The 23,965-nt window shown below is 48.3% G+C and overlaps 1 protein-coding gene across 3 annotated transcripts in view; it reads left to right on the plus strand.

Moving 5' to 3' along the window:
- Positions 1-12: 12 nt before the first annotated feature.
- CUX1 (cut like homeobox 1) overlaps positions 13-23,965 on the plus strand; it is a 352,323-nt gene continuing 328,370 nt past the window's right edge. For 2 of the 3 annotated variants that reach the window (XM_034988566.1, XM_034988567.1), the window contains exon 1: positions 24-809. In XM_034988566.1, coding sequence (XP_034844457.1) covers positions 480-809 — 330 coding nt within the window. In that variant the 5' untranslated portion in view covers positions 24-479. Of the gene's footprint in view, positions 810-23,965 lie in introns of all 3 variants that reach the window. The other variant, XM_034988568.1, reaches the window with a different exon arrangement.

The following is a 23,965-nucleotide window of genomic DNA, read 5'->3' on the forward strand; positions in this document are numbered from 1 at the left end:
CCGCGCCGGGCTGTCAGCGGGCCGGGGCCGCGCCGCCGCTCCCGCACCCGGCGTTGGGCTCTCCGAGCGGACCCCGGGGTTTGTTTACGTCCGGGCGGGCGCCCCGGGGCCACCCGCAGCCGCCCCGCTCTTTTGTGTGCCTGCACGAGTGGCGCGGACTGGCCCCTCCGCGGCCAGAGACCCGGGTCGGGGCGCTTGGGGGAAACTTGCGAGGGGCGGCGGGCGCCCGGCGCGCGGAGCCCGTGGGTCGGAGCGCCCGGCGGGAGCCGGTGCGGGCGGAGGGCAGCAACTTTCCCCGAGCGCAGGCCCCGCGCTGCGCCCCGGCGCGCCGTTGGCCCGGGTGGGGGACGCTTCCTCCCCGCCGCCTGTCCCGGCGGCTCTAGCCCCGAGCCCAGAGGCTCCCGCAGCCCTCCGTGACCCGCCCGCTCCGGCCCTCTTCTCGGGGGCCCTGGCGCCCCCCCGCAGGGTCCGCGGTGGCAATGGAGCGCGCGGCTGGTCCTCTCCGAAATGCCTTCTCGGGTCGGGTTCTCGAAGGCAAAGCCCCGGGGGCCCCCCTCGACTGTGGCGTGCTGGGCCACGGTCCGCGCGCCGAGCCCGGGGCGCCGTGGGGGGATCATGCGGGGGCCCCTCATCCGGCCCCGGTGCCGCCGCGGTGCCCAGGGGGCGCGTTCCTGCCTGCCACCCCCCACCCAGAGGAGCGGCGCACCCTTGGGGTTCACCCCGAACCTGCCGGCTCCGCGCTCGCGGCGCCTGGACAGCCCCGGGACTCTGCCAGGTGGATGTTGTGCGTAGCCGGAGCCAAGTTGAAGGTGAGCGGCGTGTGGGCCCGAAGCCCAGGGAGCGCTGCGGGGGGGGGTGGGGGCCGGAGGGGAGGTTGGTCTGCGGCTCGCCCGGGCCCAGGGCCGTCCGGTGCTCCGGGGGTCACCCAGCGTCCCTTAGGGGACGGCCGCGGCGCCCAAGTCTGAGGAGTGCGGGAAGGTAAACTTGACCGAACTTTCCTAACCCGGAGGACCGGTGATAGTGACCTACGATACTTTCAGGAGGGAAGCAAATCAACTCCAGATGCAGCCTCGAATGAAATGAAGCGGATTGGATTAAAACCTATATAAATGGAGTCTGACAACTTTAATTGTATATGCTTGTTTTCTGTTCCTGCCTACGTGAGAACGATAAAGCAGACTCATCGTCGTTATGAAATTTCTTGAAATTTCTCGCTTAACTAGGAAGAGGACTATGTGAAATATGTATTTCCGATAAGATTAAAACTTAAAGGAGTTTGAGTATTTATTGACTAAAATAGATTACTCCAAAGTGTCTATTGTGTAAATTAGATTCCTGAACGTAATGAACACAGCCGAATGGCATTTTTGATAAATTGGTCTACCCTGTTTTAGTAAAAATAGCTCCCTTTTACCATAATTTAATTCCTGTGTTTACTGTAAAACCCGTTGCGGAGTTTTGAAGGACAAACCTTAATTTTTTTTCCTTGTCTTCCTAAATGGACATTTAGCCGAACATCAGTGAGGTTTATTTTTTAAGCATCTTGGCAAAACTCCATGGGAGATGGATTTGGTTTCCAGAGAGGTATTAGATTTTATGAACTCTTTGACACCCCAAATCGGCTGGTGATTAGCTGCTTCAGGATATCATGAGGATGTTTAACTGTAACTGCAGGATTGGGTTGGAAGTTTCCTTGTCAGTTTACGTGAATGAACTTTAAGGTATTGGTCTTGAAAAAGCAGATTATGGGAGCGAGCATCACTATCATTCTCTGTACGGAGCATCCATTGACTTTGGGTGGTAGATAAAGATTTGGCCTTAGATGATTTCCTGTTGCCACTCCATCGCAGGTCTGAGAACCTTCATTTGGCTATGGAATGCCAGAGTTCAAGTATAAGGCTAAACTGGTTCTTTCTCTGGGCCCTGAAGAGGCCTTTTGAGTTGGTATCCAGTTTAACGTCATCTCTGTTCCCACAGAGTAAGTGAGCCAATGAGACTGCAGTTTGAGAAGAGAGAATTCATTAGTTTCAGACTCTTCTCATCTTTCCAGAGCCCCTGACCCAGAGATCGGGTTGCCTGCAGAGCCCCGTATGGGCTGTGGCGCTGCCACCTGAGGGTAGAGACTAGACTCAGATCCAGGTTGGAGACTTCTGCGGGTTTGCTGGAGACCAGACTGTTGAGCCCCTCCCATGCCTCTGCTGTGCCCCAGTGAGCCGGGCCTGAGTTCTTGTCCCTCTGCTTGGTCTTGAAGCTGCCTTGGGATGTGGACTGAGTGCCCAGGAAGAGAGCTTCTGAAGATTGAGCTCTATTTCGTTTCCTTTTTAGTCCCAAAGGCTTGTGGTATGGAAGTGTCAGTGCTTTGGTGTTGCTAAGACTAGTTGGACAAGTTTTTTATCCTATCCCAGACTTGTAAAAACCAGACTTTTTTTTTTTTTTTGGGTAACAAGAAAAACACCATTGTATAAATTTGCCTTTTAAATACATGTTTGAAAAGAGGACACTTTCTAAAACAAGCTCATGTAACTGTGTGTGAGCGAAGCTTTTGGGGACGGGGCCTGCCAGTGACTGGCTTCCCATGGGGGCGTTAGTCCTACGTGATGACTGGTGCTCCCCTTTAAGGAGTCTCCCCAAAAGTAACCTTGAAACGTTTTTCCTCTTTTTCAAAATCAGAAAATAATTCCAGTTTTGTCGAAAGTCCGTTTCTCTGATGGGTTTTAATTTGCGTTTTCCTGTTATGGCAGTGTTCCCCAGAAGTATATTATCTTGATTACAATACGTATCCCATTCAGTACCCTTTAGAAACTACCGAGGAAACAAATCATCAAGGAGTTCTACACAGCTGCTGTCTTTGTTTTCTTGGTTCTTTTAATATCGGTGTCTTTGAGATTGGGTGTGGGAGGGGGTCGTTGTCAGTGGATTAAAGGTTTTTTCCCTCTCTGTGAAACTATGTGTAGTTTTTTTTTTTTTTTAAGGTGCAAGGCAGTGAAGGGATGGGGTTATGCAAGAGCTCCTGATACAGTTGGGTCTGTCGAGTCCCCCTTTGCCTCCTTCCCCAGTTTCACATAGCTCTTGCCAGGAGTTAGCTACCTGAGGAAGTTGGAAGGGTAAGGGGACAAACTGCCAATCCCCTCAGGAATTACTCTCTCCTAATCCACTGAGCTAACCTTAAAAATGTTGTCTGGGGAGCCAGTGGAGACCTTTAATGGCTGTTGAAAAAGTCTCCCGCCCTGTTGTGTACAATTAAAACAGACCCAGCAGGGTTTCTGCAGGAGCTATGCAGAAGGGCTGGTCTGTGCTTCCTGACCACCCCCCCCTCCCCGTTTCCCGGTCCACCTGTAGCAGTCAACAATCGGACCAGGAGCACAGCCTCGGGAGCAGTTCTGTCTTAGGAGACCGAACAAGGCTGGAAGTAGGAAATCTGTATTTGTTTCAGCTCATTTATAAAGCACAAGGAACATCCTCAGTGAAACGAAGGAAGGACAAATTTGTTAGAGGGAGGCTGGCACATTTGTAAAAAGAGAAATTCATCACATGAAAAATCGGACAGAGCTAGGCCAAATTCCTACCTGTACTCCTGTTTTACACCATGCATTCGGCGTCATGTAAATTTCACATACTTAAAAGGCAGGTGTATCTGATGGCCTGTACCACAAACTTGACCTTCAAGTTAGTTTATTATATAGGATCCTGCATTGTTTTAGAAATTACCTAAAAACCTATTTATAGTTCATTTATGGTATAAAAATGTAAACATAGTTGCTTTTCCTGTGAAAGGTCTGAATTTTACAAGTAATTGTCAAAGATAGAAATGGGTTATCTTGTTCTCTTGTTTTGTCTGAAGCTCTGCATTATGGCTGCAGAGAGAGAGTTTTGGTTTCAACTGAAATTCCCCTGCCTCTGATTGTTTAAACCAGACCCTTAATCTTATTTTAACATTACTTAAAACGTTCAAAAAACCCGGAAGAATTGTTTTGTATAAGTAGCAAGTGAACGTAGTTTAAACACTCAAGCAATTCTGGTATCTAATTGGAAACAGGTGGAATTCTTGGAATCCTGTGTTTGAATCTTATTATAGCAAAGCACAGAGACACTTTTTACTTCTGGCCATTTGTTTTGTTGAAGCTTTTTGAAGAGGGGGCCCCGTGACCTCTCATTACGCCCCACTACTGTTTACCTGGACGTTCCAGTCGTGCTGGGCATTTTAGGAACTAGATGCCTGTGTATGTCTGGACACCCAAAACAATGGTGCGGAAAAAAGGAACTTTAATGGCATACTTAGGCAAGTAATTTAATGTCTGTATTATATAGCATTTATGGCAAAGAAGTTGTGAATTCACTTGTGATTTCTGATTTAATAAACATTTATTGACATGAGCATTTGGGTAAATTTTATTAAACCCTGATAATGATTTAGAATTCAGAGAGAAATTACTTTTCTTAAAAACTCTACATTTAGGGCGCCTGGGTGGCTCAGTTGGTTAAGCGACTGCCTTCGGCTCAGGTCATGGTCCTGGAGTCCCTGGATCAAGTCCCGCTTTGGGCTCCCTGCTCGGCAGGGAGTCTGCTTCTCCCTCTGACCCTCCCAACCCTCCCCCCTCTCATGTGCTCTCTCTCTCAGTCTCTCTCTCTCAAATAAATAAATAAAATCTTAAAAAAAAAAACCCCAAAAAACAAAAAAAAAACCCTCTACATTTAGGGATATAAACGCACATAGCAACCCCCCCCCGGCAAAAAAAACCAAAGCAAAACAAACACCAAACCGAGTTGGTTTCAACAAATGTAAGTGGTGGGGCTCTCTGAATTATCTCGGCCATTTTTCCTATTCTAGTTTTCAAAGCCAGCTAAATAGCCCTGGTTTTGCTGTATGTTTAAGAAGCAGGTTTTGGTTGGTGTTTAGGTATTGATTTTATTGAAGAGGACAGCTAGGATTTGTATTGAGCTGTTGTTCCTGTCACAGTTTTGGATTTGCTGAGCTGTAATCAGTCCCCATTTCAGCTGTCTTCTGAGAAAGTGGGTAGCGGAGAATGGTCTTTGGTGGGAGGTGTCCCTGCAGGAAGTGACCTGGGATTAAGGGGGTGACCGATGGCGTCGCTCACCTTTGTGGGCACGATAGGAGGAACAGCTTTGAAGCACTTTTGATTTTTAAGAAGTTCACATGCTGCCCTATTCACATGATACGTCACAGTTAAAAAACACAATGAGGGCAAGCAAGGGTTTCTGCAAGACATCTAATTTGTTGCAAAACCCATCAAGGGCCTTTCCTTCGAAAAGTAAACAACTCTAATAAAAATAATTCTCATTCTTCCTGTAATTAAATTCTGAGAGGATGATGTTAGTGCACGAAATAAATCTTGTCATTTTCTTCATTTAAATCTGAAAGCTCTTCCTCGCTGCAGGAGGCCCAGGGCAGTTGGCAGAGTTTTTGTGTTTATTAGAGCCCTGGGCCATGGGCAACCCGGGAAGTTCCTCAGACCTGGTCGGTACGATTCCCACCTAGAGGAACCCCCCGCATCCTCAGGAACCCCGTCAGACAGGTGGCTGGAGAAGGAGCGAGGTTGGGAGTGTTCGTTCATTCCTCCCAGGAATTTACCCAGCACCACAAAGCGACTGGGAGAAATAGCCAGGTAGGAGATTCACACGGAACTGAATAGATTGTTTCCTTTCACTGAAGCACTTGTGAAAATGAGTTGGCCCACACCTTTATAAAACCCAGGAGGCCACAATGGGGCCCACTCAGCTGACAATTGAAACCCTCAATGCTTTTGACTGTGATATATGAAGTTAATGTTGGAAGAAATTACCAGAACTTACTCTGAAGCTCGTTCTGTCTTAGCATTACCCTGAGCATACCAGCATGGGGCTTGTTTTCTGAAAGACATCTTTGTATTTGGCCCTGTTTATTCAATAAGTTAAAGGAGTTAACGTTTTTTAAAAAGTTGTGTATGGTTGCGAGGTGTTCTGAGTTTGGTTAAGGGAAAAACAAATTGACAAATTAGCTCTTTCTTAAGTGAACATTGCAAAATTGCAAGAAATGGAATGCCATTCTGACTGTCATTAAGATTTTATTTGGATGTTGACAGCTTTTTGCTAAATGTAAGACGTTCGGATCCTGTCCACTCAACTGGAAAAAAACAAACAAACAACTTGCTTAAAAGCTTCTTCCCAATTTCCTCCTAAAAGTCTCTCTTACCTTGGTTCTTTCCCCCCAGCACAATTTTAGTATTTTCTCATCTAATTTTATGTTTTTAAGACCAAAAAGAATAGGAAGTCCTTTTAGGCATCTTGGTTCCGTTGATATCTTAGACCTGGGAGCGTCTTTGGTTGATGGCCAGCTTGCCTCCGGATTTTAGGGGAGAAATCGCTCTTTAGGTTAGAATAGCTTGATGAATGCTAATAAATGACACCGAAGGTAAATCCTTGTCTTCCAGAGCCTGAAAGCTGCAGGCAGGAGCAAGGCCATGGGCTGTTGGTAAGGAAGAGCCTCAAAGGCGCCACCCTCAGCCCGGGCGCCTGCTCTCACCGCTGCCTGCCATTTCTTGCCCCTCTTGGAACTCCAGCCCTGCCAAGCCTGTCCCCTCCTGTGTTGTGACAACTGTTGTTTTTGTATTTTTTCTCTTTGTAAGTATTTGTGGAGCTCCATTATTTTGAGATTCTTGGAAGAAAGATACTATGTAAATGAAAATTAAAAATAAAATTCTTGCTGGAGGGAATTGTGCATTTCATTTTTCTGATTAGGTTTGGAAAAGACTTTTTTTTCCCTTACCCTGAAAATAGGAACATTCTGTTGCTCCTATCACCATTTTTGCTTCATTCTGAAAGGTATGGCAGATAATAGTGAAACATGTTCTTTATTTTCTGTTTTTCACCATGGTAGTTGACCTAGAACTTGAACCCACGCGATTCTGTATACAGTGAATTATTTCTGTTTCACATTGTTCTGCTCTGACCTCGCTGAGCGTGTAGGTAGCAACTGCCCATAGAACACAGACCTTTTAGAGGAGGAAAGATTTGGAGTCACCAAACACACAGAAATTACAACTAAAATTATGAGTGGCCCCGCAAATCAATTTCCAACTTCCCTTCTTGTTCACACGGCAGAGATGTTATAAGTCGTATGATTTTCAAACAAAACTATGGCTTTAGGAGCATTCGTGGAAACATTAATTCACTGGAATCGCTTCATTTCAGCTGTGCCTCGGTTCCTTACATAATATTGTGTTCTGTCACAGCATTCAGCCAAACGGGGGGGGGGGGGGGGGCAAGGTCAGGTTTAGGGTCATGCTCCTGTTCCGGAGGCACATGGGGGACCTGGGAGCCAGATGGGAAGCCTGGGCTGCTGCAAGGCACCCATCCAGGTGACTTGGTCCTCTACGGACCCCACAGTGGCAGGTGAGCTTGGGGGTGGGGGGGGCAGTGAGCACCTAGGGCCTGGAGAGCAGTGCTAAGCAGTCAGAAAGTTGTCACCTGGAGCTGGTCACCCCGGGGTGGGGGGTGGGGTTGCTCCGTCGTCTCTCTTCTCCCCACTCAGATTTGTCAGCATTGGCGTGGGATTGGGGGGAGGAAGGGTATTGCCAGTTGTGGCTTAAATGTCATTGTCAGGGGAGCGAGAAGTGGTTTGCGATTGTTTTACTTTGCTCCGGTGTTGGTATGTAATTATGCTGTCATTTTACAACGCACCAATACTTTAATAAATCTCTTGTGCGTGCGCAGTTAGTTTTGGGGGCTGCTTGTTGTATGCAGGAGCCAGATCTTTCCAGCACACAAGAGCCGAGCTGAGAGTGAAGCCTTCACTTGTTTCAAAAGTGTCTGTTGGAAACAGGTCACAATCTATTATAGATGTGGCTGCCCGATTAATCTTCCCAAACCATTGATCCCATCATGCTGTTCTTTCTCCTTAAACTCCCACAGTGGCTCACTTGGGTGCAGAATGGAGACCACTTTCCTTAGGTGAGCGGAGTTCCTGATGGTTGGCTCCACTTCCCTAAACCTTTCGCTCCAATTACAGATCCCAGATTCATTCTCAGTTTGGGGAATGCTCTCATCCTCCCCCTGCACATCTGAGTATCAAACCTTCTTTCATGCCCTCCTTTCCTTCCCTTTCGACCCAGCGCTGCGGGAGCCGCCGTGCACCAGGCGCTGGTGATGCAGGGTAGGGTAGCAGCACTTGCCATCCTGGGGGAGCGGGCACCTGGCATTTGGGCTGCGACGGAGCCGTGCGTCATGAGTTGTCCGAGGGCTGCAGAGGAAGGGAGTCCGCATTGGGGAAAGCCTCCTTGGAGCGGAGAGAAGGCCTCGGCTGAGATCTGTGCACCTGGGGAAGTGTGGGAGAGAGGGCATCCCAGCGGAACAGCGCGGGGCGGGGGGGTGGCTGGTGGTCTCTGAGGCCTGGCTCCCTTCCCTGGACCCCACGTAGCATCCGCCATAGCTTCTGGCTGTCCTTTACCACTCACGCTCCTGTTCTCCACCTCACGTTGTTATGTACCTGCTGTTTCATCCCGCCCTGTGCTGTATGCAGCGCCCAGCGAGTCCCGCAGTGGGAGCATTGTTGGCCTCTGTTAAGGGGGACAGTCCCAGATATTCTGGTGTAAGACGCATTCAGCTGGTTCACTTAAGAGTGCAAATGGAATTCTTCTTAGAGTTGTGCAAGGGAGATAGCTTATATTAAAATGGCTGTGTTTTGAAAGCTGCTGAGAGGTATATACCCCAAAGGAACCCGCATTTCTTACTTACTTCCATTTATTAAATTCCATCCTTGTAAAGCGACCCACACATTGGTTAAAATATATGTAATTGTATTTGTGGTACGTAAAACATACAAAAAAAAATCCACATTTTTAAAAATAGAATAAGGCAGAACAATCCTGTGACAGAGATTTATTCTTTGACTCTGCCCGGAGCCCGAATGGGAGGAAACTTCCCCCTGAGAACGGGGAAAGTGTGTCCTGTAATGATTAGAGCCCAGCCACTGCAAAGAGAAAGCAAGCGGCAAGCGGCGTGAAGGTCCGGCTGTCCGCACTGGAGAAACGTCTCCAGGGTGCTCAGCCCCCAGCAGCCGCCCTGTGGGCCTGGCGAGCGGCGAGGCAAAGGCCCTGGGCCAGCCCCTCTTCAGAGCTGTAGCCTTCATAGCCTGCATGCTTTCTCTGCTTCTTCATTTACAAAGAAAGTACCTAGGATATTTTTGTGGAGGTGACGTCACTGTCTGGCCGCATAAGCATTTGCATGGATTTGGGGAAGTGAGGGTTGCCAGGGGCAGCTGAGAGGAGCCACAGACCCCAGGGGCCAGCCTGGGTGGCTGATGGGGAGGGCCTGGGCCCGTGTCCACAGGGACAGGGAGGAGGGAGAGGAATCACCCCAGGCTGGGCGAGAGGGTGTGCTCCTGGCGGGATCTGTGGGATTTGGAGGGGGGGGGTCTGGTGGGAATTCAGGGGCTGAGCCCTGGAGAGAAGGAGAGGGGAGCTCAGCGGAGAGGTTGGCGTTGAAGTGTAGATGAGAACTTGAATCCTGGGGGTTGAATCCTATGGAGGATTTGTGTGCATCTCAGTTGGTGCTTGAGAGGCTGACATCATTTGAGGTGGGGAGGGCTGGAGAGCTAGTATTAACTGTGGGACTCCCGCCCGAGTGTTAACTGCCCCAGGCCTGGAGCTGGGACTGCTGGGATGTCTCCGTGGAGGGGGAAGAGAAGGACAGCGCTGCTGCTCGTGGTGGACTGTGCATGTTATAACTGGTTTCGTGTCCACTGGTGACAAGGCGGAGGCTTCAGCTTTTTTTCCTTTTTTAAGTATGCACTAATAGCTATCATTTCCCGAGTACTGACCAGGAGCAGGCGCGTTTTGGGCCCTTGATTGCTTTCCTGTCGTTCACACATCGGCCCCGGGGAGGAGAGAGGATCTGGCTGGTAGGTGAGAAGCTGGAGAGCAGTAGGCTGACTCCTGGGTCCATGGCTTTCCTGCTGATCCCTGCTATTCATGAGACGGGCTCCTACATAGAAGGGGGGGATCCTTGTGATGAGGCTGTGGGAGGATTCAGGAGCAGGCCCCCCCCCGCCCCCTGTCCACGGACCACCCAAGATGACAAGACGAGCCCTGGGGGTGGGGAAGTCACTTAACGTGAGTGGCTGGAGATGGAAATGAAGCCTGGGAGGTGGGCGTGCAGGTACCTGTGTTGACCTCGGTGGGTGGACACCTTCTGGTTGAGACCTTGCTGGATTTGAGAAATTTCCTAGAGCCTCCCCAGCCTTGAGACTTCAGAGTCCATTCCTAGCGATAGAGCTCCCCAGGGAAGGTAATCAGATCTTCCTTCGTTCCCATCAGCAAATGTTCTCTGATAGGTGGGGTGCAGCAACAGCCTCGAGCCGAAAGCGGCCCTCCTTTCTGTGCCCCCTCCTGGCCTCCATGTCCCATCTGTGCAGGCAGCGAATGTGCTGGAAGAGATTTGGGGAAATGGTAGGCAGGAGAGAGGCCTGATCATGGGACCTAGGCCATGGGGAAGGAGGGATGGAGGGAGGGAAGGAGCTGGTGGTGGTGGTGGGGGCATGCCCTGTCCAGCTGTGGCGGGCTGGGGAGCGCGACTCTAACCAGGACTCTTCTCTGAGACATGGGGCCTGAAGCTGGGGCCGGGGAACAGTTTGCCGTTAGAGCCTAATATTTATATTTCGCCCTGTGATAGCCAGAACAAAATCCCTGCTTGCTCAGCCCTCCAAGAGTCCAGTTGATTTAGGCACTGCAGGGATGCTGGGTTCAAATCCAAGCAGCATCACCTCACAGCCCCAACCACACGGGGTTCCGTCCTCAGTTAGACATCAGAGGCAATGTTGGGGTGTGTTCAGCGAGAGACTGGTTCTGTAAGGGGTCTGCAGGTGGGCGTCTGTCCCGGAAGAAGAAGCCCCATCCCATCTACTCCTTAGATCTCATCTTAGTTTAGTCAGGGAATCGTGGAAAAACGGAGCTTTTAGGCTACTCTGAATTCGGATGACTTTTTTACATGTCTGATTTTTTTTTTTTTTTTTTGGATGATGCAGCTTTTTTGGTAATGAAGTTACAAATTAAAAAAATATATACAAAAAGGTGCAGTGGTAGAAATAATGCAGCATACGTGAGAGAGAAGTTGTCGGCAGTTTTGTTCGTCTTGGAGTGACTCAGAGACTGTTGGGGCCATTCATTCATTTGTCAAGGGAGTCTGTCTCCATGGTGCCTGATCACCCCTGGGGTGCCGGGAGGAATAAGCCCCCAGCTCTGCTGGTCAGAGAACCGCAGGACACCCAGGATCCCCAGATGTCAGGTTCTAAGGGCAGGGGTCTGGGAAGATGGTCCTCGGCCATCTTGCTCCATTGACTGACTTCACCTCCTCTGGGCCATGCACTGTTCTAGCACAAAAATTCTGATGGCCAGAACAGCGGGAAAACCCCTGCCTTCAAGGAACTTACCTTTTAGCAAGGGAGACAGAAAGTAAACATAAGGGATATGTAAATTCCATATTCCATGTGCCCTGGCCTGGATCAGACAGGGCAGGACCTCTGTGCAAAGTCCCACTGAGTCACAAGAAGGGCCGACCAGAGTGAGGAGGGAAAGAGAGGTGGTAAAGACAAGCAGGGGGGAGGAGACTCTGTGGAAGGTATATTCCTGGTGAGGGAAGGGGAGGGGCAGGGGAAGAGATACCAGCCTGAGTGTGTGGGGTGAAGAAGAGGGAGGAACCTGGACCCTGGTGTTTGGGGGCAGGGCCCTTGGGGTCGTGGGGATGTGACTGAGAAGGGGCCACCCGTGGGCGAGATGTCAGCAGAGAACCTGAGTGTGGGGAAGGGACAGGGAGCAGGGCAGGGAGGGAGTGGCCTTCTGGTCCATTTGACCCTGAGTGTCCAGCAGGCTGGTGTCACCTAGCGCCTGGCGCTGGCCCTTGCACACTGCCGCCTGGCTGGGCCCCACGGGTTTATTAAAAGCAGGTGGGGTGACTGCCCTGTACTTGAGCGTTGGGCGTGACTCAGATGTGCAGGGAGTCAGCCTGGAGTTTCTTTATTCTTCCCTATTTGCTTTTTGTCGGTAATCCTTTGTAATTCCCCAGTTTCATGATGTAATTTTAATGGAATTAAACTTGAACACTTTGAAATTATGTAATTAATTACGTTCAGCTTCAATTACAATGACTAATTATAGCGTGATACCTGGTGGCAAGTCAGGTAGGTAGGTGCTGGTGGGGCGTTCATGCCTGCCACCTCTCAGGACAGCCACTTTCTGTGCAACGTCCCGACCCACCTGTGCCCTGGGGGCAGGCCAGGGTGCCTTCCAGTCCCCACCTCTCCCAGAGCGGCTCCCTGGGACAAGCCGAGGTGCAAGATGGAGACGTGTGGCAAGTGCAGGGAGGGCGAGTGCTGGTGTGCGGGAGGGCTGTTTCGGGAGAGCTGTTTTGGGATGCAAAGGCAGGTTGAAGAGAGGGACTCACTTGTAAGTTTGGGGTGCTGGAAGGAAGCTGAGGGCCCTGTTGTGAGCTCTCTTCATTTTCCCTGGGATGCGGGATGGTGGCTGCTTTCAGGGGAATGGGAAGTGTCAAAGAGCAGCTAAGACGGTCTATGGAGAAAAGGAAAGGTGGGAGAACCACCTTGGGGTGAACAGGAAAGGTGGGAGTGGGGGCTTCTGGGACCAGTAAACGGAGCCTCAGATGCCAGTCTGGAGCTTTGTGTTTGCGGACTTCCTAGCAAGTCGCCCTCCGTTTCGCACGTGGGGGTGGTTTTACTTTGTGTTAGGAGTTCTGGGGGCAGGGCGGGGGGGGCCAGCTAAGAAATACCCCAGTTGACCGCTGCCCCTGAGGCACCCACATCTCCTGATGGGGGACGGGCAGCTCCAGGATGGGGGGTGCCATGTTCCCACGGGGATGAAGCCCTGTCCCTGCACAGCTGCCTGCCTGCCCTTCCGTACCCCAGACACACCTGCCATCCAGCTGTTCTTCCACGGAGGCTCCTGGGAATGGGCTTGGAACAGGCGCCTGCGTGGGGCATCCGTGGCCAGTGTGCTGTGTCTTCGAGATGCCTGCTGTTTGTTCGAGGGGCTCAGGGCGTCTTTCCAAAAGCTGATTCTTACGTCTCAAACAGACAGGTTTTCTTCATGCTGTCTGAGTTTTCCAGCATATTCCTTCCCCGTTGGGTGTGCGGAGTGGACTGTGTTAGCCAAGGAGCCCCTGTTTTCAGAAGCTTGAACAGAGGCTGTTATTTGGGTTAGAGCCATTAGGATGTCTGAAAATCTTACAGATTTCTTTTTTTTAAGGGACAGTATGACCTGGAAACGTTTGAGTGTACAACTAGTTTTCCATTTTGGTGGGGGGGGGGGTGCACAATGGTGCAGAGTGCTCTTGAAAACATTTTTTTCCTATTGAACATGCTTCAAAGAACAGCTTCCTCTACACAGTGCGCAGTACCTCTGTTCTGTTACTTTTTACCTTTTTTTTTTTTTTTAATGTAAGCTCTGTGCCCAACATGGGGCTTGAATTCACGACCCAAGATTAAGAGTTGCATGCTCTACCGACCGAGCCCAGCCAGGAGCCCCTGTTTCTCTTTATTTTTTAAGATAAAATTCATAATAAAATTCACTGCTTTAACCTTTTTAAAACCGTGCAATTCATTTTTTTTTGCGTGTATTCATAATGTTCTGCAACTCTCACCACAATCGCATTGTAGAACGTTGTCACCACTCCTGTTAGCCATGACCCCCACATCTGCCCAGCACCTCCCCTCCCCCTTCCCACCCCAGGCTCTGTGTAACCATGACTCTACTTTCTGTCTCAATGGATTTGCCTGTTCTCGATATTTCACATATAAATGGAATCATATACAGTATGTGGCCTTTTGTGTCTGGCTTCTTTCGCTCAGTGTAATGTCTTCCAGGTCCATCCACGTTGTGGCACGGATCCATACTTCATTCCTTCTGATGGCTGAATAATATCCCATGGTATGGATATACAGCATCTGATTATCCTGCCATAAATGATGGGCATTTGGATGGTTTCTGCCCTGGGGCTTTTATGAATAATGCTGCTATGAACACCTATCCGTGTGCAAGTTTTGTGTGAAGTATGTTTTCAGTTTTCTTAGGTACGTATGTAGGAGTGGAAATGGTGGGTCAAAGATGGGGACTCTGTTCACAGTTTTGAGTCTGGTCCTTTTTGAAACCTCTTGTGTGCAGCTTCTCTTTGTTCCCCAGGGTGTTCATTTTAATGCCCAGGCTGCTCCCATCTTATTCTGCTCTGCTCTGGTCTTCCTCCGGCCTTCTCCTCGGGGCCTGGCGTGGTGAGGCTGCCTCGCTTTGCAACCAGTGTGAGAGACAGAGGGACTTGTGAAAAGGCTGTGTGTTTGGCCAAGAGCAGTCCCTGTTAGTTGCCCACCCAGGGTCTCTCCCCTCCCCTCCGTGCCTGCCTGCCTCCTCACTCTTTGCTGCTCTGGGACGAAACTAGAAGTTTGTCTAAACTGTCCTGGCAGTGCCTTCCCCTGGCCACGCGGTGGGGATTTCACTTTGTTTTGGCCACAGAGACAGGCAGTGTCAGAGTTGCTCATGAGAAAGTGCTTCTTCTCTCATAAGAGGAGATGAGTCGGGACAAAGTCCATGAACAGGTCTGCGGGCGAGGAGGCTCCGGGGCCTGCTGCCACCAATCCGAGCATTGTAGGGGGTCCCCTGGGATGGGGCAGATGCAGGGGTGGCGGAGCAGGAAGACGGAAGGGGCCTGGGCCCTCAGTCCTGCAGTCACCTTTCCCCCCGCCGTCTGCGACACGAACGAAACAGGAATATTACAGTTACCATCCAGATGGTAGGAAGTTTCTCTTGACTTCTTTGCTGGTGCGGACTTCGGAGAGATGCTTTTGAGATGCTTGGGTCCTGGGTGACAGTAGACTTGAGAGCTTGAGGAGGAATGTGCGCTCCAAGTTCGCTCTCGTACTTGCAGGCAGGATCCCATTTGCCAAGCCAGATGTCCCTCAATACTTTAGATGGAGCCAATAAAGCATTAAGCAATTAGAATGGTTAATATTCAGTTAAGTATAATTAGAAGCTGGTGTAAATTGTGAATGAAATTGACAGGTTCCATAAGTTACAGCAAAATACCAAATCTTTTTCAGCTGTGTACGTGTGTCTGCGCGGGTCTGTCTATTCAGATAGGTGTGTCATGACCCCTCCGGAGTGGAATGGCCGCAAGGGGCCATTACCAACTCAGTTCACAGTCATTTTCAGAGTTTGGGAACAGCTTGCCAACTGTTTTTGTCATGTTAAAGATTGAAACCCTTAAGTCAAATTGTAAGAGTTTTAACACTCATTTGTACACGGTGGGCAGGAAAATCCGGATCCCTGTTTTCTGCCTGCCTCCAGGGTGTGTGTGCGCGTGTTTGTGCGAGAGTGTGTGTGTGTGTCTCTCACCCTACATCACTCCTCGGCAGCAGACATGATTCATCTGATTAAATTTTTCCTCCTTTATGCGCCATCCCCATTTCTGGTCCCCCCGCCCCCATACTACGTGTTTAGTATGCCTTTACATGGCCGTGTTCTTGTGAACTGTGTGGCCTGCTTCGTAGGCATAGGCAGCTTCATTCCTGTCTGGCATCGTGCTGGACATCTTTCTCTCCCGCCTTTTCACTCATCATTGGTTTTGAGATCTGTCCGTGTTCCTACCTACATATTTTGGTCGTCCTTCATGATAGCAGCTTTGGATTCCGTTTGAAGATAATAACAAAATACCATAGACCAGGTAGCTTCAACAACACACTTTTATTTCTCACAGTTCAGGAGGCTGAAAGGCCAAGGTCAAGACGCCTGCAGATTGCATTTCTGGTGAGCATCCTCTTCCTAGCTTGCAGACAGGCATCTTCTTGCTGCATCCTCCACACGGCAGAGGGGACTGAGAGTGAGGGAGCATCCCGGTGACTCTTCTTATAAGGTTGCTAATCCCAGCATGGGGACCCCACCCTCATGACCTCCTCTAAACCTAAGTACCTCCCAAAAGTCCACCTCCAGATATCATCACATCAAGGGCTAGGGCTTCACTGTATGAATTTGGGGGACACACAGTTCAGTCTGTAGCACCCCCCAGCTCCTGTGTGCATTTCTGTGGGGGCGGCCCCGCACTGTGGTCTCCAGCACCCGAATGCCTTGGGCATCCTTAACACGCCTCGCCCGATGGATGGTCCAGGAGTGGATTGCTGAGTCCGGATCGAAAAGGGCTGTTAATTTCACTAAGCGCCGCCAGATTGCTTCCCAGAGCGGAGGCGCCATCGCGCTCTCCACGTTCATGTCAGCACTTCCTGGAGACTTTTTGCCATTCTGATGGTTTTAAAGTGGTACTTCAGTGTTGTGTGATTTTTCTCTGATCACCGCTGAGGTTCATACTTGTTATCGACCTCTTTTATACTTGTTAGATTTTCAGATTTACCCTTCTGTAAATTGTCTGGTCCTATAGTGTTGTTTTAATGGTTTACCGTGTTTCTGTTGATTTGCAAGAGTTCTTTGTATGTTTTTTATGCTAATCCTTTGTTGGTTTTTGCTGTTGCAGGTAATCTTTTCCCAGTCTCCCTTGTTGATTTGTCTGTAGTGTCCTTCAATATGTAGAAAAACTTAATTCTGATGAAGTCAAATCTATTAGACTTTTACCCTCAGGTTTGGTGTGATTTCCATCTTGAGAACATCTTTCCCCACTCGAAATCACAAAGATACTTGTTTTGTTTTTTTTTTTTAAGTTTATTTATGTAGTCTCTACATCTAATGTGGGGCTCAAACTCACAACCCTGAGCTGTGGAACTCTCACGTTCTACTGACTGAGCCAGCCAGACACCCCAAAGATCCTCGTATTTTGATAGCCATAGATTGGTCTTTCACGTTTAGATCTTCGGGTCAAAGATGGTTTTTGTACAGAGAGGTAGCTCGTTTTTCCAACACTACCTGCTGAGCAGTCCTGTCTCCTACCCACTGGTTTTTGGGAAGCTGCCTCTTATATGTCCTGTCCTCATATATATGTGGGTGTGTTTCTGGGGTCATTCTTTTGTTCCACACCCCCCCCCCCCAACCATGGCTGTCTTCTTGCACTACTATCACACCATTTTACAGAGCCTTTATATGCGTTTTAATTTCTGATCAGGGGAATTTATCCTCTTTGCTCTTCTTTTTCAAAATACCTTGGCAACTCAAGGTTTGCTGTTCTTTCGTGCACATTTCTGTCTGGTTGCCCCCAAATTCTGCTGGAGTTTCTATTGGATTTGGATGAAATATACAGGTTAATCTGGTGGCGGGAGGGAGGGGCGTGCAAAATGAAGAACTTTTAAGTTGTCCCATCCTTGAACAAAGATATTTCTCCATTTGTTTAGGTTTTCCTTCTCCAAAAAGGTTTCTTGAATGCTTTATTAGAAGTAGTAGTAGTGTTGTGACCGGTGTCTTATTTAAATAAAAAGCTTTTTTTTTTTCCTAACTGATGATTGTGGTGTGGAGGAAGACAACTGGTTTCGTTTACTGATTTGGAAACTGGTGGGCTTGCTGCATCTCTTCCTAGTTTTCTGATTACCTTGACTCTTGCCTTTCTCTGGGGATAATATATGCAAAAAAGTGACACTTTTGTTGTCCCTTTCCTTCTACTCCTTGAGCCAGAGTGACTTGTTTGGTCAGCCAGAACCTCAGGGACTCTTGCATCGTGGTGGGTGGTGGCGGCCTGCTCTTCCCTGGTCGCCAAGGGGATGTGCCTAAAGGGGATTTTTGGTAGAAGCCTTAATCAGGTTGAGTCCCTTTCCCCGCCTTTTCTGAGTTTGTTTGTTTGTTTGTTTTAAGTAATAAATAGGTGTTGACCTTTAGCAAATACTTTTTCTTAAAATCTCTTCAAGTCCATGCAATTTTGTCCCTCAGTCCATGCGTGTGATAAATTACATTACAGTGATGGATGCTTTGAGGCCAAATCATGCATTACATCGTGGGGTAAACTCCTTTTTGTCTTGGATTTTAAAATATGGTTGGATATGTTGTAGAGTTTTTACATCTGTGTTATCCAATAAAATTGGCCTATACTTTTCTTAGCCTTACCTATTTGGAATTGAAATTAGATGGGTCTTGTATAAAATGGGTGAAAATTGTTTTGGAATCATTCCTCTAAGATGAGGATGGTCTCTGTAGCCTCTGTGTGGTAGGGATGGGTCCTGAGACTGAGCATGGCTGGCAGGCATTCAGCATTTCACTTTATTAGTCTTCAGCCTTTTGTCAGCCAGGTTGGGCATTTGATAACTTTCTAGAAACATGTCCATTTTATCTAGGTTTTAACATTTATTCTTTTTTTTTTTTTTTTAAAGATTTTTATTTATTTGTCAGAGAGAGAGTGAGAGAGAGCACAAGCCAGGGGTGGGGGGGTGGTTCACAGCAGGCAGAGGGAGAAGCAGGCTCCCCGCTGAGCAAGGAGCCCAATGTGAGGCTTCATCCCAGGACCCTGGGACCATGACCTGAGCTGAAGGCAGACGCTTGACCGACTGAGCCACCCAGGTGCCCCTTAACATTCATTCTTGTATGAGTGTTCACAATACCTTCATGAGTTTTGCAAATCTGGTTTTTAGTGCTAGCTGTTTTGCATCGTCTTTCTAGACTCTCTGTCTCTGAATTTATCTGCGTCTTATTTTCAGTCTCATGTAGAGTTTTTGTTTGTCTTATTAATCCCTCAAGGAAACCCAGCTTTTGCCCTTCTTGACCTCTTTGTCTTTGTTATTTGTTCATGTCACCGATTTCTCGCCTTCATTTCACTCTCTTAGAGGCCGCTCTCTTTTCCAGACTTCTTTTTCGGAATGCTCAGCTTTTTGATTTAAATTCTTTCTTGTTTTCTGATCAATGTATTCAAAGCCATAATACCTCTTCTAAGAATTGCTTTAGCAATGCTCCACAAAGTTTGACACTTAGTGCTGCCATTTTTATTCAGTTTGTAAAATTGTCTTCATTTTCTAATTTCCCTTATAATTTTCTCTTTAACGCAAGGGTTAGTTAATAGTAGATATTTTCTAGATTTTTTTTTTTTTTGAAGATTTTATTTTATTTATTTGGTAGAGAGAGAGACAGCCAGAGAGGGAACACAAGCAGGGGGAGTGGGAGAGGGAGAAGCAGGCTTCCGGCTGAGCAGGGAGCCTGATGCGGGGCTCAATCCCAGGACCCTGGGATCATGACCTGAGCCGAAGGCTGACGCTTAACAACTGGGCCACCCAGGCGCCCCTAATTTCTAGATTTTTGACATTAAAAAAAAAAGAGAAAACCTTCTTAGGCTATCGATACCTGTTTTGATTGCATTTGGTCGGAGGACATAATTCACATGACGCCGAGTTCTTTGGAATAAATATGCAAGAGACCTTTTGGGAGCATTTGCACTTGGTAGACTTTTGTGAACCATATGTGCTCAGAAGTAATGTGTTTTTTGTTTGGGGATAAAATTTTCTGTGTATTTTTTTGAGCTTATTCGTGGTACTTAATTCTAACATGTCTCTGCTAATTTTCTTCCTATAGTTTTGATACCTTTTTTATTATGTTAAGGCTGTATTGTTAGCTGCACATATGAGTGTGGTCTTTACATTTTCCTCATTAACAGTTTCTCTTCCTGGTATATATGTAGACTCTTTCTTCCTCCTGTATGATGTTTGTCACCTTAAATTCTATTTGTGCCAATGCTACAAGGATCTTGTTTATTCTTTCTTTTGTTTTTCGTTTCTGTGTTCCCGATAAAGCTTTTTTCTCTAACATTATTTCCAGCCTTTCCATATCCTTTTGCTTTCAGTGTGTTTGTTTTAGATACACAATGTGGGATGTTGTTTTTTAAACTCAGGTTGAGAGTCTGTCTTTGATTAGTGAATTTAACTGGTGTACATTTAGGGTCATTGTGGTTATATTAGGACTTCTGCAGTGTTATCTTATGTTTTTCTTTTTACCATTATTTTTGGGGAGGGTATCTTTTCTTGTGATGTTTTTATTGGTTTTTTTTCCCCTGCTGGATTTTAAAACTGTACAGTCTGTTTTATTTTTCTGAAATTCAGAATCGGGATTATTCCTGAAGTTATTAAGACCCACTCATGTGTTTGTTTTTTCCTCTCCGTTTCTAAAGTCAGTTTCTCTGTCCTCTTTCCACCAACCTCTCTCTCCTGTCTGCTGGCTTTGACTGTGTCCTTTTTAAGTTTTGGTTCCGTCGGATCCATTGACTCTGCTTTCTCTGTGCAGCTTGTTGGGCTAGGCTGTTGGTTTCTCTCTTCTAGTGTTTGCTCTCCTTCTGGCTGTTTTTCCCTATGACCTGTGGTCCCCTCGGCCTGGACACCAGGGTATCAGCTGATCCCTTGCCCTTGAGGGGAGAGAGGCCACAGCTTATCAGCCTTTGAGTTTGGTGGAGAGGGGCCTGCCTTAGGCTAGAGGGCTTGGGCTGGGGTGCAGTAAGGCCCCTTAGGCACCCTGAAGTCCTTGCTCCAGTCACACCTGTTTTCCTAGGGCTCCCTGCCTCTGATGTTATCAGCCAGCAGATCCCCTGGGGTATGGGTCACCTTCAGGGATACTGATTCTGCTGGTCTGGCATGGGCGTTGGTAGCTTTTAAAAAATTTCTCATGATAGGGGTAGGATGCGGGATGGACTGGTCATGAATTAACAGTTGTTGAAGCTGAGGGACCAGATGGGTACTTAGGGGTTCATCATACTTTTTTCCTACACAGATAAAATGCTGATCACTTCCTGGCTAACACCTACTGGCCCTAGCCCGTGGTATGGGGATAGAGGTGGGGGACAGAATAGAGGAGGCCAGCTAGCTAGACCTGGGGCTAGCTGCCAGAACATTTAAAACGACTTATGTGGTGTACATATTGTATTTCTGTTGGATAGCACTGGTCTAAATCTAGACCCTTGCTACTCAGAGAGGTCCTGGAACCAGCAGTTTGGGCATCCCCTGGAGCTTGTTAGAAGTGCAGAATCTCAGGCCCCACCCCGGACCTCCTGAGTCAGAATCTGCATTTTTATGAGATCCCCAGGTGATTCATATGCACATTAAGATTTGAGAAGCACTGGTTTAGATCCTCTTGAAAGGGAGGGCTGGTTTTATTTAATTCGTATTTTAATAGAGTGACTCCTCCCTGATCTTCCCTGTAGAGCTTTCCAGAACACAGGGTAGCAGTCAGAGGGCTGAGCTGCCTGCCTGCGGCGGGAGGATGGCCCACAGTCAGGGCTGCTCGGCATGGGCAGCTCTTGGGCCCTCTCCCTAACCTCTCTTAACCCCAGCTCCTTTTGTACCCTCGGTTCTAATAATATCAATCATCTGCTTTTCAAGGTCCTAACACATTAAAACCACACATTGGAAGAAGGCAAGGGAAGTTCTTGTGGTAGGACTAGGTGTCAGCTTGGGAGCAGAAGACCAGAAAGACAGAAGAATTGCAGGCCGGGTGGTGTAGAGGCCGCTTGCACATGTAGACTGTTGAGGAATGTAGGGATTCACGCTGGACTTAGCCCTGACCCTCATTACGGTGAGCCTGAGTACATTCAGGTTAGATGCCTACACCGACCATCCCGTGGGGAAGGCTCTCCTTCACCTGTGCCGTAGCAAATGTTGGGGCCAAGGCGGAAGACACCTGTTTGGACAGTGAACTTCGCGGAGCCTCTCCTCTGCTCATTGCACTGCTCTCAGTGTGAGCACATGGGGTTTTCTAGATGGACTGCCTTTGGATGTGCCCAGAGCCCATCGCCAGCCGCCTGCCCTTACGGCTGAGGGCACGCTGGCCTGGGGGGCAGATGACCCTTCTGACTGGGAACCTGTGCTTTTCCATCTATGAGCTGTGTGACTTTGGGCCCTTAACCTGCTTCCTCTGTCAAAGGGTGATAGGAAAACTCCGTGCTTTATGGGGTTTTTGTTAAGACTCAGCTTAGGACAGTGCCTGATACAGTATGCTAAGTTTTCTTAGCCTGAAAAAGTCAAGGAAAGTATTGTGGTGCCGGCAGCTCACCTATAGAGACTGCCTTATATTAAAAGAATAATAGTGGGGCACGTGGGTAACTCAGTTGGTTGAGCGTCTGACTCTTGATTTCGACTCAGGTTATGATCTCGGGTTGTGTGATCGAGCCCTTTGTTGAGCTCTGTGCTCAGTGGGGAGTCTCCTTAGGATTCTCTCTCCCTCTCCCCCCTCCCCTCCAGCTCATTTTCTCTCTCTCTCTCAAATAAATAAATACATCTTAAAAAAAAAAATAATAGTGGTACTAATCCAGACTGAGATGTCCTATGTCACCATGTGAGCGATGATGTCTGGGTCACTGGGTACATACTGATGTTAGGTTGTTTATATTTTTCTTTTACGCTTTTCCCCAGAGATTTTTCCGCCTTATGAGATTAAAAATATCTGCTTCCACATTAAACCCGACTCAGTCTGAATAATGTATTTTTAAGGCAAAAGCCTGCTCCTGGGTGTGAGTAACTTCCACGTCAAATGTTCGGTGGGCAAATGAAAAATGTGAGTCATGCAGTACTTGGCACCTTTGGCTTTTAATATTTGGTGGCAAACTTCCTATAGAGAGGAAGAATTCCAAAGTGGAAGGTCCTTTCAGCTCCAGATGGTGAAAGGATTGTCCAGTGTTGGTGGGGACTGACTAGTAATTGATTTTTCTCCTCCTCCTTTCTCGGCCTGCTAGGCCTCTGGTGGGGGGGGGGGGGGGCAGATTTGGTTCAGAATTCACTTTTGGGCAGTGAGGCTCTGGGCCTACGGAATGTGCCTAACTCAAAGGATGAGAACAATTTCTAGTAGCTTCTTAAATGCACAACAAATAGAAAACAGGGTGGGGGTTGAGCAACAGAACACTTGCAAGGCATCCCTGGCGGCCTGGAGAGCTTCGGTTTGCTCTCTCCAGTGGTTGCTGACAGCGATGAGCAGGATACAGCCGCCGTGCCATGTGACTTACATGTCGGGCTGAGTTTTGTTTTCTTGGCCACGATCTTGAAGCCTGTTTCCAAGTAGGTGTTTCTGCCTTGGCAGCAGATTTGGGCTGTTATGTAGTCAGCCCTGTCCTTTTCTGAAGGGGGGGCTGCCTTGGGGGTATGGGAGAGGGACAGAGCGGCTAAGATTAGTGTTCCCTCGCTCCTGGTATCAGGTAATCTCGAACGGGGTGGCACTGTTGCCTGAATTTTGAATGTAGGCAATTCATATAAAACACACTTTGATCTGGCTTGTAGGTATGTGATAGAAATACGAAATTTGGAGGAAATGGTGAAATCGTTTTACAGAACACGCGTCAGCAGGGATTTCAGAAGCCAAGTCAGAAAGTTTCTGGGTGAGAAAGCTTGGGTGATAAGGAAAAAGAAGTCAGTGCCTGGTAGGGGCTCAAGGCTCCCCTTGCAGATATTCCTGGGTGCCCGGCCGGGCCCCACAGCTCCAGGCAGCCTCTGGGGAAGTGGGAGGCTGGGGGCCTCCTCCACCTGACACTTCCCAGCCCAGGTGGGAGCCATGCTCCTAGGTTCTGCCATTAGCAAATGGTCAGGGAGGGGCGCCTGGGTGGCGCAGTTGGTTAAGCCTCTGACTCTTGGTTTTGGCTCAGGTCATGACCTCAAGGTTGTGGGATCGGGCCCCACGTTGGGCTCTGTGCTGAACGCAGAGTCTGCTTAAGACTCTTCTCCCTCTGTCCTTCCTTCCCCCTGCATGAGCCTGCTCTCTCTCTCTCTCTCTCTCTCAAATAAATAAATCTTAAAAAAAAAAAAAGGTCAGGGAGGGCACCTGGCTGACTCAGTCCGAAGAGCATGTGACTCTTGATCTTGGGGTCGTAAGTTTGAGTCCCAGGTTGGGTGTAGAGATGACTTAAAAATTAATAAACTTAAAGAAGATGATCAGAGATGAGAGAAGCTTGGGAGTAAAAACAGTTATTAAGGGAGAATAAACACTCTTCCATGTGATCCTTATGGTTATCACAGTTTGGAATTGTTGAAGGAACGACAAAAAGGGGGGAAAAAAAGGAAGTTGTACATCTTGAATGTATTTAATTTTAA

The sequence above is a fragment of the Mirounga leonina genome, unplaced genomic scaffold, assembly GCF_011800145.1.
Source record: "Mirounga leonina isolate KUSES-001 unplaced genomic scaffold, KU_Mleo_1.0 Mir_454, whole genome shotgun sequence".
NCBI classification, from domain to species: domain Eukaryota; kingdom Metazoa; phylum Chordata; class Mammalia; order Carnivora; family Phocidae; genus Mirounga; species Mirounga leonina.